At 58.6% G+C, this 15,870-nt stretch overlaps 1 protein-coding gene across 10 annotated transcripts in view; it reads left to right on the top strand.

The window, feature by feature from the left end:
- The window catches only part of CLEC16A (C-type lectin domain containing 16A), a 199,954-nt gene extending 190,348 nt beyond the window's left edge, over positions 1-9,606 (top strand). For 7 of the 10 annotated variants that reach the window (XM_014849914.3, XM_014849913.3, XM_070484929.1 and 4 more), the window contains one exon: positions 8,476-9,606. In XM_014849914.3, the coding sequence (XP_014705400.1) occupies positions 8,476-8,831 (356 nt within the window). In that variant the 3' untranslated portion in view covers positions 8,832-9,606. Of the gene's footprint in view, positions 1-4,958; positions 5,083-8,475 lie in introns of all 10 variants that reach the window. The other 3 variants (XM_014849916.3, XM_070484931.1, XM_070484934.1) reach the window with 1 other exon arrangement.
- Positions 9,607-15,870: the final 6,264 nt, after the last annotated feature.

Here is a 15,870-nt window from a genome sequence, read left to right as displayed (position 1 = left end):
CGGAGGCAGAGATGTCCTTGAGAGCCCACCCCTCTCTAGAGTTTCAGCTTCTGCGATCCCCAGCAAAGGGCTAACAGCCCAGTCTCCATGGCTGTGGCTGAGGCCCCTCCGCCTGCCCGCACCCCTCCGTCCTCCACGAGCATCCGTCACCTCCGTCTCCTGTCGACACTCACGAGGCCCAGCAGCAAGGTCGGCTCAGCTCACCTCCCTGAGACCCTTTTCCACTCACACCTGCTCCTCTCCCGGCCCAGGGGGGACATGACTGCCCTTTCTGAGCTATTTCTGAGCCCCATTTGAGGTTGGCTGCATAGCCAAGCCGTGCCGCTGCCGATCCCGGGCTCAGAGCTGGGAACAGAGTTCAGAGAGAGCTTTCTCCAGAAGCCAGGAGCAGCCCTCAGCCCCCTGGGAAGGCTGGGCACACGCTGGCTCTGGGCGTCCAGCTGCAGGGCTTGTGTTTGTGTGCTCGTGCGTGCACCCACGTGCTGCCTGCATGTACACACGTCTGTGTCTGTGTTGTGTGCACCCAAACACATGTACACTCACTTGTATTTTGGGTGAAAGGTCTCTTCCAGGTGTAGCTATGTGCGCCTTTCTCTCATTGCGAAGGAGCCACAGCCAACAGCTAAACGGACAAATGAGCCGTTCACTTCTTTGCATAAACCGAAACCAGCAGAGACCCACGTTGTCAAAGCCGGGCCTGCGTGTGCAGACATCGCCTGAGTGTGGCCCGGCCCTCCAACCCTGCCCCTTCCCCCAGAGGCTCAGGGTCCACGGCTGCTGGTTTCTTCCCTCTCGGCCTCTCAGCCCGTCCATCCCTCCCCGCAGCATCCCCTGCATGGGGCGAACCACATGTCTTCTTGTCTCAGAAATGCAGGGGCTGTGAGCCTGGCTGTCGGGTAGCTGGCAGTTCCAGTCGATAAGTGGTGGGCGGGCCCTCCTGGGCGTCTGCTCCCGTTCGGTGCGTCCCCAGCAGGCCTGCGGAGGCAAGCATGCAAGTCCCCATTTTTGATGCTGCCTGACAGTAAAAACCTGAAGCGCAGCCTGCCTGTCCGAATCTCTGTGACATTGAAGTCATTCGCCTCCTGATGAACAGCCTGCCTGGCGGGCAGCTCGTGCTTCCCTCTTAACGAAGACCCTACTGTTGATCCCTGGAGGGGGCGCCTTGGAGTCTACAAGCTCTTCCCTGTGACAGGTGCCCGGCCACAAGAGCCAGCTCTGTCACCAGGCCTACGAGCTGGGGTGGCAGGTCTTGGAAGAACCACCATTCACTTGGCTCTCGATGCCAGACTTCCAGGCCAGCCTTCAGCCTCCCAGGTCCATCCAGAGACCAGACGTGAGGTTTCCAGGTTCCCTGTAGGGCAGGTCTACCCAGACAGTCCAGCATCGGCCCACTCTCCTCATGAGCTGTGCTGGACAGGGAGCCAAGCAGTGGAGGAGGGTGGCAGTTTTTGTTGGGACTGGGGCCTGTTTACCAGCCCTTTTACCCATGAGGCCTGGCCACAACCTGCCGGAGGCGGCGTCCTTGGAGGGCCAGCCAGGCAGCGGAAGGGGCCAGGGCCTCTCCCCACAGCCCACCCGGCCTGGACAGCAGAAAACAGCTGCAGCCCAGCTGAGGGGCCACCTGTCCTCCAAGTGGTTTGAGGACACAGTGCTGAATCAGAAGCCTTCCCATCCCTGTGTTTCCAGGGCCTCTGAGTCCTGGAGGTTCCCAGCGTGGAGAGTGGCTGTCAGGCCCTTCGCAGGCAGAATGAGCAAACTCCAGTGGCTTCTTGGCTCTTGAAGCCGCACTCTGCACGGTGGGGTGTTTGGTTGGGAGAGTGCATGAGCGAGGCCATCTGCCAGAAGACGAGACAGGCCCCATGTTCCGTGTCTCTGCTCCACGGCTTTGAAACGTGCAATTGTACACAAGTATCCGTAAAAGACAGGGTGGCCCTCACACTATTTTGGCAATTGGTATGGCACAGGCACCCACCACATAGCCTTCTCGGTGTGTGCCCGCTGCATGGTGTCCCAGTAGATGCTCCTCCCAAAACTGAGCCCCCCGTGTGCCAGGCACTGTGCTCATTCACAGATACCCCTCACTGAATCCTGCCACATCCGCCTCCCAGCGGGCAGTGGAAAACACAGGGGCTCAGAAGGGTCGCGCAGCTCGACCGAGATGCTGCTGCCAGGAAGCCGAGGAGTCAGGCTGTGACCGCTGGCCTTGGCAACTCCAAACCTGCACCCCACCTTCTGAAGTGACCCAGCGGACCATCCTTGTGGCTCCTAGGTCTGTCTCCGGTACCTCTGAGGGGCGTCGCAGAGACCAGGGCCTCGGGTTCGCATCCCAGTTGGGAGCAGCCCACGAAGTGCACTCATCTCTACTTCTAACGTGCATGGTTGTTCTAGAGCCCAAACGAAAAGCCACAGCCTGTTCAGAGGCCCAAAGGCTGGCCTCTGCGTCTCCCACCGGGGGAGGCCTGGTGGTCCCCAGACGGCCACATGCCCTCTGCCAGCCCCAATGGGTTCATCCCCAAAGGAGGGCGGGAGGCTGTTCTGATGCTTGGCTGTTTTGTGCCTCCACGCTCTGTCCAGCCCAGGGGACCCTCAGTTTCCTGCCTGGGTTTGAAAGAGGCCCATGTTTACCCCACATGCAGATTTTCTCAGCTTTGCATGGGGACTGCAGTGTGAGCAACTCAGGTCTGTGGGTGTCAAACCTGATCTTGGTAGGGCCCCCGAGAGTGGCACTCCACCAGCCCAGCCCCCTCTTAGCGGCTCATCCCTGGGGTCTGCCTATGAATCCTGCCTTCCAGATACAGACCGGGGGTGGTCTGTTCTTGAGAAACACTCCGCATGCCCATCACTGAGGTCTGTGGCCCAGCCCTGGCAGAGGGCCCCTCACAGCAGGGGACAGGACCCTGCCCAGAGACGCCCCTTTGCCGGGAGCACCTGCTTCTGAGCCTCCTTCACACACCAGAGACTAATTGTGGATGCTCGTGAGTGGCTTTTTAGCAGTGCTGGCCCTCAAACTGGGGCCAGGAGAAGCCACAGACTGAAGGAAACGTCAAAACCGAATTCCCTGGTAACCAAAGGAAGCACCCAGAAAAGTGGGGAGCGAGGAGATTTCATTTTCATTGTCGATTGTTTACCTGTTAAAGCTGAGCCCAAGGGGGCTTTGCTGCCCGGTTTAACACCTGACGCATGAGTCCACCTGTGCCCACTGCCCTTTACAGAGAGTGCTTCGAGGTGCTCACAGCCTTCTGGGGCGAGCTGGGGCGCCCTGCACGGGCCAGCACCTGGAACCCCACGTCTTGTCACCCACTCGTCCAGCACGGCTGGCCTGCGAGGCTTCAGCTCACTCCCCAGTGAGAATATTACAGGGTTAGAATCAGCAGGGTTTTTTTGAGAAGCTGAAGTTGCAGAAAACATATGGCGGGAAAGAGAAAATAGACCCAATTTTGGAACCAAATGTAAGACTGGTAGGAACTCTTTAGAAATATTTTCTGGGTTAACACCTGCGTGTGCACACTCACGTTCCCACACGGTCACACACACACGCTCTGCGTGGGATTCTGCTAGGAAAACCCTCTCCTCGGATAAGAGCCCCGTGACCTATACCGCTTCCTGAAACACCCTGTGTGCCTCCGGCCTCTGTGCAGATCTGTCGAATTTCACACATGTTCTGGGAGAGCTGCTTTGAGGAGGAGGATGGAAAATCATTTGTTAAAAAACGAAGTCATCGGAAGGCCAGCCTGCTCTTTCCAGTGGCCGTTTTTCAGGCCCATGGACTTAGGGGTTGTGGCCACTCGGACACTTCCCCGAGGGTTCATAGAAAGAAGGACGAGTCTGGCTCCTGGTGGCCCTGTGTTGGGAGCCTGACAGGGCCGGGGTTGTGCTCTGCTGGCCCTGCCCCCCCAGCACACGGCCCCACGTGGGCCACCGCGAGCCAGAGCCCTCGACTGGCCCACTTGTTACTGAACTGGTCACCAAGTCGGGTGGGACTTTTAAGGACAGAAGCTCCAAGTAAGATGTGTCACCTTCTCTCCCCAGCTTTCTCCACGGTGTTAATTTTTCTTGATTGTGGCAGAATATACATAACATAAAATGTACCACTTCAACCACGTTTAAGCCTATAGTTCAGTGGCGTTAGGTGCTTTCACCTTGCTGTGTTCTGTGGCCTGAAGTTTAGGCTTCACTCTCACCCTGGGTTTGTCTCAGGGATTGTGGTTCTTTCCTTCCCGGAGAGATGCTGCTAACGTTTCTGTTTCAGCCGATTAGAACTCACCCCTTGGCCGCTGGGCCCCTGTCGCAGATCTTCCTCCTGTGGTTCAGTCTTGGTTTTCAAAGGTGCGGATCCCCAGAGCATCGCCTTGTGGCCGGGGCGGGGTCTCGGGGCACCTTGCCATCCGAGGCTCTCCCAGAACCCAGGCCTCACAGCGCCGCGCTGCTGGCTTTGGCGGTGACATCCAGCACCACAGGCCTCGTCAGCCGGGGTCAGACGTCTGCTTGTGTCACTGGCTGGCTTGGCTCCGACCCTCCGACCACACTCCCGTCCCTCGTCAGACGGCCCCCGGGGATGCAGGGTTTCCATCTTAACGGCTGGTGCGCATCCAAAACTGACAGGCGATTTTGTTCTTCTGCCCCTGAGGTTTCTCACCGAGACCAGATGTTGCCGATGACCCCAAATCTCTCCTTTCCGGCAGGATGGAAGCTTCGTTGTCTTTAGCCCGGCTGACTCCCACGAGCAAACGATTTGGTTCTTAGCTGGGCCAACGCCGTGTCGCCCTGGGGGGTGGCGTGGGGGGGTCTCACCTGCATGAGGGGCTGTGCCCCAGGCCCCCGCTGTCACGAGCCCCCGCCCCCCTCACACCCTCCTCGATGCTTGGTGTCCGTCGCTGCTCTGTGTCCCCTCTCCGTGTCCCCCTTTCCTGTGCCCTTGTTAAAGGCTTTCTATGATCTGTCGCTGTGTTTCCCTCTAGTCAGGTGTGGCAGGAAAGGACGCCGCCGGGTGCTCAGCCTGTCGGAGGCCGACAGTCACGGCGGCCGCTGGGTTTAGTGCTTCCAACGGCAGCTGCCACCGCGCCTCTCGCACACTCAACTCAGGCAGGTCCTCCGTCCAGCGGCCGCCACGGCCACGCCGCCCCCTCACCACGCTGCACCCCCCACAGTCGGCAGGCTCCGCGCAGCACTGGGCCCCCGAGACAAGGGGCCTCGGGCACAGGAGCCTGGGCCACCCATCCGAGAGCCGTTCTCGAAGTCAGCATCACCCCAGCTTCCCCGAGGCTGCCCTGCCACCCCCTCTCTGACCTTGTCCCATCCGAGGACTGGATCCCCTGGCCCTGTCCCCTCGTGTCAGTTCATCCCAGCCAAACTCAGGCAGCCTGGGAGCATCGTGCTTCTCCGTGAACAGGCCCTGAGCTGGAGTGGCTTCTCGAGCTGGGCCCCCCGCAGGGCCCCCCAGCTTAGGCTACCAGGGTTGGGCAGTAGAATTTGCAAAAAGCAACCAAGAAGTCGACTGGCTTCTTTTTCCCTCCTCCCTTTTTCCCCTGGCCTTGCTCAGAGCTGAGTGGTAAATTCAGTCACCGTCCAGCCAGAGGCCAGAAGTAGTTTCACTTACAGACACGCTGAGGGATGGGACTCTGTCACATCTCCTTCTAGCATTCGGTGCTCCAGAGAGCTGCGGGCTGGGTCTGTGGGCCACTGACCCACAGCCGCTCACTGTGTAGGGCCTGCCGCTGCCACCTTCTCCTGCGACGCTTCTTTTAGGGGTCCCCACGCGTCCCCTCCCGCCTGGGGGGGTGTCTGCCAGTCGGGAGCCTTCTGCCTTCTTTTGCGTTTAAAAGCTGTTTCCTCTGAGCTGTGCCCTCCGACTTGCTGTGCTGTGCTGCGCTGCCCTTTTATTCCCTGCATCCCTCAGTCCCACATCTGCCAGCCTGAGCATATCAAATCCACATTTTTAATAGAATCTGTCACTCGCTCGCAAGGGTCAGCCGAGCCCCTGACCCGGAGCTGCAGCTCGGCTTCTGAGGGTGCCGGCCAGGGATGTGGGACACTGCCTCAGTGTCAGCTCGGGCCAGAGCTGCGGGGACCTGGATGTCCAGGATTTCCTGCTGCAGCCTCCGCTCGTCTCCCCAGCCCCTGGCCAGGAAGCCTGAATGTTCTCAGAATCCCCCATTTTCTGGGCCAGGCCCCAACTGGTGGCCTTAGAGCTCAAAAACACCAGCAGGCCAGCAAAGCTGGAGGCTCCACAGTAAACTTTGCAGCTTGACCTTTGACCAAAAATGTGTCCTCACTGGTAATTTTCTCCCAGTGTAAACCTGGCAAAGTTCTCCTTTTTTTTCCCCTCTTGAATGGATAAATTAATAGATCACAGTCAGGAAGCAGTTCCTAGTTTAAAAAAAAAAGTAAGACAGCACTGTGGGTGATGGGTAAGAGGAGATTATCATTTCCCATAAGAAAGGTAGAAAGAGGCTATATATGTCAGGGGAAAAAATGGACCCTTTTACTAGTTAGTTCTTGTCCTGAAAAAGAAAGCAGTTTCGTGTGTGTGGTATTGTTTCTCGGTTGGTTTGCTTTTTAACATATTTGATGGCTCCCTTCCCATGTCCTTGCTGATTCTCATCACCAAAAGCCCCGTTAGGGATCAGGGAAGGAGGTTTGCCAGGTTTTTTGAATATTTTTTGAATATCTGCATGCAAATGCAGACTAGAGCAAAGAGGGAACTCCTACATGAAAGTGTTGAGAGCACGTGAAGGCAAGGTCTGGCAGCTCTGTCTCCGGTTGGCGCAGCAGTGCCCCTTGGAGACTGAGTCATTTCCCAACTGCCTCATCAGCAGTGAAACATAGGTGTGGATCCATCCACACATAAGTTCAGAGATGTGCTCACGCACCTCGGAGGTGAGCTCAGAGGGGGCCAGGGAGCGGGCGAGCCCCTCCCAGAGAGTCCCACCTTCTGACGAACAGCGGTCACACTGCTGGGTCAGAACGCGAGCCCAGGCGTTGAAACCAGCCCATCCCCACGAGGTGTTCTTACTGAATGGAGCAAATTTGTTGAAATTCAGAGAAACCAGAATTCGCGTGGAGTGTTTACTCAGCATTTCTGGGCTAGGATCACACCTCGACTCACTTTTTCCATAGGGTTCACCGGTGCCCCACTGCCACCCTCCCAGAGCGAGGACAGACCCAAAGCCCCACGCAGTGGTTTCCTCTGGGCCTTATTTCTTTAACCAAAAAACCATAAGGCTTTCTGAAGAAATTAACCGGGACCTCTGAGAGCTCGTCTTGCCGGGACTTTTGTGGGAAGAAATGCCGCCAGGACCTTTGGGAGCCTCGGTCTTGCTTGTGCTTTCTTTCCACGATGGGGACCCTCTTCCTCTCCTTCATCCCATTCTGTATGCCCTTTGGTTTTATTTTGCTCTTGGTTTTTCCTTTTTTTTTCTCTTTTGCTCTCTGTTCAGTTTGCAGCTCTGTTTTGTTTTGGCTTAGCCTAAAAGGAAAAAAAAATAATAACTGGAATCACGTTGAACACAAAACCATCCCCCGTCACTTGCCAGGGTGTTTTCAGACTCGTAGCCCAACCCTGGCTCGTAGCCAGCCACATTCTGCCGATGGCTCGTGGACCCCAGAGCTGTACAAACCAGAATTTGCTTTCCAGGCAGGGCGCCCACAGCCTTCTTATTTGATGTTTTCAAATTACTGGCACGTGGAGTCTTAGAGGTATTTTCCACCGTGGACTCTGCTCGCAGCCAGCATTTCTGCCCCAACGAACTTGTCACTGGAAAGCAAATAGCCTATCTGCCTGTACTCGAATCAGGAACTTTGAAAAGCCCCCAAAAAAGAAAGGCTGCTCCGAAAATAACTGCGTCGGGTGGAGCCTCACCTGCTCTCTCCACGGCCCTGTGGGGACCTTGGACAGGGATGGCCCGGGCGCTCATGGCCCCTTTCAGCCCCTAGAGAAGGAGCAGGACACAGACCACAGTCGGAGGTTTGCTTTTGGCTTTGCGGGCTAGAATTCTTTTTTTTTTTTTTTTAATATTGCGGTGAGTTCCCTATTGGGTAAATGTCACCAAATGTAGACTCGGGAAATGGCCTGAAGTCATGAGCCCACCCAAGCCCGTCTCCTCCCTAAACATGTATTTGTCATCAGACAGGTGGTCCAAGCCTCGCTCCTGGGTAGAGCCTGCCGCCTGGTTCCCGGCAGCCGGGAACTGGGCTTCTCACCCACTCACTGACATTGCACAAGCCCCTGATTTTTCCCTTGCATCACAAGTCACGGTAACCCTGGGCCCTGACAGATTCCCCCCCAGGTCTGGGTAAGACTGGGTTTGCCAGCTTCTGTGTCCCCAGAAGGAAGAAGTGGAGGCAAGCTGTTCCCCTGACACCACCATCTCCCACCCAGATTTCCCCAGGCCTTTGTGCAGGACGGGCGCAGAGGGTGCCAGCAGGAGCAGAGGATCTCAGAGCTGAGTGGACCTTTGTTCTTTCTCCCCCGCCCAGATGACCCCTTGACTGCCGGAGAGCCCCAGCCGGACCTTCCTGACCAGTTGGTGATCGTCAACGAAATGGAAGCAGATGCCAGGCCCAGCAAGAGCCTGGCGAGGAGTGCGGACGTGGAGACAGTCAACCTGTCCCCCAGCCTCATCCCTACCCGGCAGCCCACCATCTCCCTGCTCTGTGAGGACACTGCCGACACGCTGAGCGTGGAGTCACTGACCCTCGTCCCGCCCGTCGACCCCCACAGCCTGCGCACCCTCCCCGGCATCCCCCCGACGCCCACGCCGGCCGCGGTGGGCACAGTGACCCCGGGCGAGGAGGCTTCGCCCCCGGAGGCAGCGGGCCCCACCGAACACTGAATCGGTGCCCAGCGGCCTGGCCTTGTGCACGTGGCCTTGCTGGTGGGGACCCGGTGCAGCTGACAAAGACACATGGGAGCATCCGAGGCTCCGTGGCCCCGAGTAACCGCCTCACCCGCCAGTCCCTGCCCTCCTTCATCCATCTGAATTCCTCTTTCACCGTGCACCTCTCTGGGAGCAGCCTGGGAATGGTGAGACACCGCAGCCAACACGCACCACCAAGGCGGCTGCCTCGGGGAGGAGGTTGGGCTCCCGGTCTCTGAGCCGACAGCCCGGGGGTGGCAGGACCCACCAGCACCACTGCTTCATCGGCCAGCCCCTCCCCAGTCTCATGGCTCCTCAGCCATCATCCCCAGTGTGCACAGAAGCAGCAGACAGGGTCACTTCGGGTAGACATTTGTAGAAAAGCAAACTTCGATAAACATCTCCTTTGGACATTCGTTTCCACTTTTGGCAGCAGATAAAAAGCATTTTACTTAAAAGGCATCTATTTCAACGAGAAAGAAAAGTCCAAAAAAATCCTCAGCCCTAAGGTTAGATGTCACGTTAGAAGTGTAATATTACCATTAAGATTTCATTTTCGTTTTCCCTCGAACTTCCCAGTGTTTTGTTTTAGAGTTCTGGGTCTGGCTTTCTCTGTTTTCTTAAGTGATCGGTTTTTCTTTATTACTCACTAACTCTGCAAACCTGTGGAATGATAAAGTACCTTCCTGGAAAGTTTTGATTATTTTTTAAACAAAAATAAAGGAGATACATGTATTCTCAGGTACACACAGAGCTGAGAGAGCTGACAGTTCCTGTAGCGTAGCAGCCAAGGGGCCTTGCGTGACCTGAAAGATCGTTCCATGAAAGGGGACGGGACAGTCAGCTCCCCCTGGGGACCCATCCCTCATCCCTCTGGACTAGAACCAAACAGGACAGGTCTCCAGCATCACCTTCCGTTGTTGCCCTCTCTGTCTAAGAAAGAACCTTGTGGGACCATGAAGACTGTGGCCCCAGGGGCTCTAGAGGAAAGAAAAGGCCACGGGAGCCGTCCTCGACTGTGCGTGCACACCCGTGTGCAGGGACTGCCTGCTTCCGCCCTGCTGCAAGGCTGTGATGTCCGGGTTGGCGGAGTCCTCCTGGGAGCTCGGAGTTTGTCCTTGTTCCTCTCGGCTGCTGCTGCAAAGACACAGCTTGTTTTTAACATGAAAACTCCATGGTTCCCTCTGCATTTGGGCGAGTTCTCCGATGCATCCAATAAAGCACCCGCAAGGTTCCTGTCTGCTTAGCCGGGTGCAGCCACACGACCCTCCCCTCTCTGGTCAGTGCTAAGACCTTCCACAACGTTCCTCCACATGTGTCCACCAGGCATGTCAGTGTCAGCCGGGCCTGGTTGTTGGGGTGGCCTCGGGAGACGCCCCGAGTGCTCGCCATCTACTGAGTAGAGGACCAAAGCCAGATTTCAGCCTCCTGCAGGAAACGGGTCCCCTGGAGGGGACAGTGGTGCCTGTGGCGCTGGGTCTCTCCGGGGAGATCCCCCAACCCAGCTGCCACAGAGAAAAGACCCAGTTCAGAAAGGAGGCCATCTAGGCAGAAACTCCAGGGGCCCCAGCAAGGAGGGACAAGCCATGACCATCAGCAGAGCCCTCCAGGAAAGAAAGGCAGGTGGGATGGAAGAAGGGGGAAGGCAGCCATGGGGAGAAAGGGCATGTGGTCAGGACCGGGGGCGCCCCGTCCCACAGCCGCCGGCCACGTGTTTCCCTCGATGATCTGCTTGGATCCAGCAGCAGGCCAGCCCCGGAGCCATGCACTCGTGGCTTTGAAGTGATGCTGGGGCAGCAGAAATGAGAGGAGGAGAGTGACTCCCAGCCCAGTGGCATCACAGTGAGGAACAAGCCTGTACAAGTCCACCCAGGCTCTCCTCTGGGACCACCAGCCGGCCATTTGAAATCCAGTGGCTCCAAGTGGCTTCGTAGCCACCAAGCACTCAAGGAGAAAGGTCTCAGGCAGGGGGCCAGCATGCCCAGAAGACCTGCAGCTGAAGGCAGCCCAGCTGCCATGGGCCGTTGAATAAAAGGCACCGGTCAGGCCAAGCTTCTGCCCCATGTCCCTGGCCGGGGGCCGGCCTCCCCCAAGGTGGGTCGCAGGGTGTGTCCCGGAGCCCACAGCCAGCTTGCCTCACAGGATGCCTTTAGGTGAGGGGTGCGGACTTCCTTCTCAGGGGCTCCCGGACCCTTTGTTGTGAGGAGGGACCGGCGCCCTGTGCCAGGAGGTCTGGGGCCCGGAGGACATGGCTCTGATGAAGGGCCCGCCTCACTAGTTCCTGGCCATCTTGGTGGCAGTGGGCACAGCTCTGACTTCAGGGGCACCCCACAAGCTAACAGCGGGGGCACTGCCAGGCAGGCCAGTCCAGACAGAGCCCTGGGTCTCTGGGTTGGGCAGAGGGAGGCAGAGCCAGGAGTCCTTGGAGAGCCTGGAGCGGGGGCCATGGCCTTGGACACACGGGTCCTAGACTCAGATCTCTGGGGTCAGCCTCAGCAAGCCATCCAGCCTGCCGTCTCCATGCCCCCACAGAGAGAGGGGTGGTGCCCACCTCGCCAAGCCCACACTGGGCCCGTTGAGTTTGCCGAGTCAAGGGCAGGCTTGGCCATGTGAACCCCCAAACCTCAGCTTTGAAATGTGCTGTGGAGAAACACATGTCCTTTCCAGTTTGGGGGCTTCTGTGGGCAAGGACACCTCTTCCAGAAAGACAGAGCGAGGCTAGGCGCTCCCCAGGGAGGAGCAGAGGGACCAGCCCCAAAACCACAGCGGGAATGGGAGGCAGATGCCCCCAACCCAGAGAGGGGTGGGAGGGAGGCTCCTCCCCCCACGCCCAGGCCATCTCTGCTGCCTTCCCTGCCAAGCCCGTCCTGCTCTCTGCTCTGCACAAGGCTGACCCACACACACCTGCGTCAGCAGCGACCGGCGGGGGAGTGGGGACTCGCGCCTCCTTCAAGACATACGCTAGGTTCTCTGAGGCCTCAAGATGCACTGTCTGGAAACAAAGGCACAGAGCGAACTGCTCGTCTTCCTTTCTAGATGCAATAAATGAGGAAGATTGAAGGCAGTCTGTCGACACTGGGCAGAAACTGCGAGGGTTCCTTGGGCTCCTCAGAGCTGACGCGCTCAGTAATCTCTGTCCCAGGAGGCGTGGGGGCTGGGAAGCCGCATGCTCTGGGCCACGGGACCCTTCCTGGGAAGTACCTGCTCTCGCCAGCGTGACTCATGCTTCATGGGTATTGAACATGAGGGTGGAAATGAAAACTGGAACTTCCTTGTCAATTCGAACTTGGCAATAAAAGAGAAAGAGTTACCAAGAACGTGGCGGCTGCTCCGTGGCACTGTGGCAGGGCGGCCGCAGCCTGGCAGAAGGGAAGTCTCTGCCTTCTGATCCCTCAGCCTGTGGCAGCTGCTTGTGGGGGCGGGAGGGGCGTGCGGCAGTGGGCTGCCCCCGCCCCCCGGCCAGGTATTCCCCAATTCCTCATAGCGGGTGGGGCAAGTCCTGCCCAGGGCTGGGCAAAGTCCTCAGGTGCAGCCATTTAGAAGGCCCCCCCGCGACCTCAGGTGCAGCGAGCTTAGTCCACAGTCTGCATCCCTCACCTGTGGGGCAGGTGTCCTCCATCCAGCCTCAGGTTTCCACACCTGTGGACTGGGGCCTCGGCCGTTGGAGCCCCACCTGGCGGGACGAGCGCGGGGATGCAGGGAGCCCCTGCACTGTTGCTGCTGTGTGCTGCTGAGCCAGGGGAAGCGGGAAGGGCTCCCCACCGAGGTCAGAGTCGGTGAAGTCCGTGGTGCGCTGGGCGCCATGCCAGAGCGCACCGACAAGCACCAGCATGAGCTCTGGAAATCCCTGGAAATGGGTTCACCAGTTCCCATAGAAACTGCTGACACTCCAGCTTAAACCTGGCCCAGAAACAGCTGGGACCTTCTGGGCGTTGAGGTAAAACCCAGATTGAGTCCAAAGTATAAACAGGGTAACCCCCCACTCCCGCTGCAGGCCAGGGGTCAAGGCGATGCTGATGGAAGCTGGAGGCTGCTGCTGGGGGCCAGTCTCGCCCGCGGTGTCCAGCCACGTACTGGCCACCAGTGGGGCTCCCTTCCCCACCTGGCCCCGGTTTATCCCAGGTCAGTCCCTCCTAAGTCTGCCCATGAGGCCCGAGGCCACGAAGGCGCTGGGGTCCCTGGGTTGAGGTTGGACCCCGCTGTGCACTGGGGCCAGCCTGGAGCCTCGCCCATCCCCACAGCAGCCCTGCCTCATGGGTACATGGGCACCCACACATCGTGATGACTTCAGGCTAGAAAAAGGAACTTGCCAGAAGGATATCCAGGGAGAAAGTGGAAGACAGGCCTCAGGGCAGGGGGAACCAGGGAAAGCAGCTCCTTCCAGAGGGTCTCAGAGCCCCGCTGGGCTAGCCGAGGGGTAGAGATGGGTGCCAGGAGCGAGGGGCAGACGCCTGCAAGGGCTGTCCTGCAACACAGCACTGCCTCCATGCACAGGAGGAAACTGAGGCCCCGTGGGTCTCAGTGACCTTCCCAAGGGCCCTGGGGTGCAAGCCTGGGCCTGCGTTCTTTGTGCTGCGCCCGTGGCCTGAGACCCCTGGGCCAAGCGCCCCTGGGCTGTTCACAGGAGGAAGAAGAAGCAATGGTTCCCAGGCATGAATAGGCGTCAGAATCATCTAGAACACTTGTCCACAGTGCAGAACCAGGCCGCCCCAGACCTGCTCCAGGAGACCCTGAGCCGATGTCGGCTTCATGAAGGCCCGGCGCACAGTGCGGGCACCGAGGGCTGCTGCCTGGGTGCTAGCGCTTTCCTCTCTGCCACTCGGCTCTCAGGGAAGTGCCAGCTTCCATGCAGGAGGCCCAGTCTGGAGCCAGACCCTGCCACCTGCCAGCAGCCGTGTGGCCATGGCCAGGTCACCTCCCTAAGCTTGGGTTCCTCGTCTGCAAGGTAAGGACAGGGACAGGCCTGCCCTGTCGGTTGTTAGGATGGAAGGAGCCGAGCAGGCAAAGTGCTGTGCTAGGTCAGGGGGCCTGGGGACCTGGGGGGCTGTTGGCATGAGACCCTCAGTGGCAGCGCCCCCGCCTGCCTTCCCAGCCCAGGCTCAAACCCAGGAATGGCTGGGCCTGCTCGGTGGCCTTGGGCCCGTCACTTGGCCTCTTCCAGTCGTCGGTTCTTCATCCGTAAGGCAGGCTGGGGAGCCCCCCTTGCAGGGTTCAGAGGCTTCACCGAGAGCATTGTGTGCACCCCCACTGGAAGTGGCCCCGTGTTTCCCCAGGGGGCCTATCCAGTGCCTAATGAGAGTCCAACCGGAGGGCAACTGGGAGGTGAGGCCCAGGGGGTCTGCCTGGTGGAGGTGGCCCACAGTCCTGTCTGTGCATCCTCTGATGGCACCTGTCAGGTGAAAGGGCAGGTGAGGGCAGCATCCTCACGTCCTGCCCACGGAAGCCACCTGCTGGAAACCCCCTTGCCTCCTGCCCTGCCTCCTCGTGGCACTCCAGGGCCATGGGAAAGAACCCTCGACAGCTAGAGCGCTCTTCTCCAAAGGAGCCTTGGTCTGAATCACTGAACCAGGGACGCGAGGGGCTTCCCGGCAATTTACTGGAGTGTGCGGATGGGCAGCATGGGGCTCCTGCCTGGGCCACTGCAGCAGCCACCCTCAGGACCTCGCCCCTGAGCCCAGCCTGCGCCAGCCCCTGCCCACCCTCCTCCCGGGCCACAGGCCACACAGCTCAGCCCCATTCCCTACCCGTCCCCCGCCCCGCCCGGGATAGTCACATGCACGCACCCAAGCACACAGGTGCCCAACATCCACACCCTCGCTTCCTTGACTCCCGACTCCCCTTGTCGATTCCGTGTATTTAAAGGGAGACTTTACGCTGGAAGCAGAAAGCCAGCCCCGCTCGCCGTGTCCGTCTCCCAGGGCTGCCGTAACAAATCCCCACGCACTGGGCGGCTTGAAACAACAGAAATCCTTTCCCACCGTTCTGGAGACCAGAGGTCTGAAATCGAGGGGGCGGGCGGCGGGCTCCCTCCACGGCTCTGAGGGGGCATCCGTTCCCCACCTCTCTCCTGGCTTCCGATGCTGCGGGCCATGCTTGGCCGTCCTCGGCTTGTGGCTGCATCACTCCCCTCTCTGCCTGTCTGCACACGGCCTTCCTCCCCATACCTCTGCGTCAGCTCCCCTTTCTCTGATGCAAGCACCAGTCACTGGATTTAGGATCCCCCGTAATCTAGGATGGTCTCACCTCGAGGTCCTTAACTTCATTGCATCTGCAAAGACCCTCTTTACAAATAAGGTCCCGTCCTCAGGTACCGGGGGCTGGGACGTGGACATACCGTTTTAGGAGGGTGACACCACTCGACCCACTATACTTGCCAGAAACTAAAGATGCTATACAGGTAAATACAATAAAAGCAAATCCATGTAATTAAATTTTAACCGTGACCTTTTACCTGCCATGGGCTCTGGGCCCAAGGCCCACCCTCTCTCTGTTAAAAAGGGGGACCAGCTGGTGTCAGAGACCTGTTAGCACCCACCCAAGGCTTTCTCTTTGATCGGATCAGAAGGGCTGACCAAAGAGAAGCAGGTCACGCTAGGACTGTTGTTAGGTCTGTGCCTTGTTCCCCTTAAAATCATTCCAGGACCGCCGGAGATGCTGTGAGCGGCTCACACACATCACGGTGTGGTGCCAACTGTGAGTTTGGGGGATTTTTTTGAACCTTCCTTCTCCAGTAGACTCACCTACAGGCAAGGATGGTGTCTTACCTGACATGGTCTCCCCAAGGCTGGGCACAGGGGCTGGCCTGCTGTGGGCTCTCCACGAATTGCGTTGGATGGATGGACGGGCGGGCGGGCGGACGGACAGATGGTCGGATGGGGCCATTCTTGGACACAGTCCCAAGTTCCCAAAGCCTGAATTCCATTCCTGAGTCTATGCCCGTGTCCCTGACCTTCAGCCTCACCCAATTTGTGTTCACTCTGGTGTCTTCCCAGGGCCAACCAGAGACGTTTGAAAG

Source organism: Equus asinus, chromosome 14, assembly GCF_041296235.1.
Source record: "Equus asinus isolate D_3611 breed Donkey chromosome 14, EquAss-T2T_v2, whole genome shotgun sequence".
Taxonomy (NCBI): domain Eukaryota; kingdom Metazoa; phylum Chordata; class Mammalia; order Perissodactyla; family Equidae; genus Equus; species Equus asinus.
Note: the sequence above shows the minus strand (reverse complement) of the source record. Positions and strands in the feature narration are given on the sequence as shown.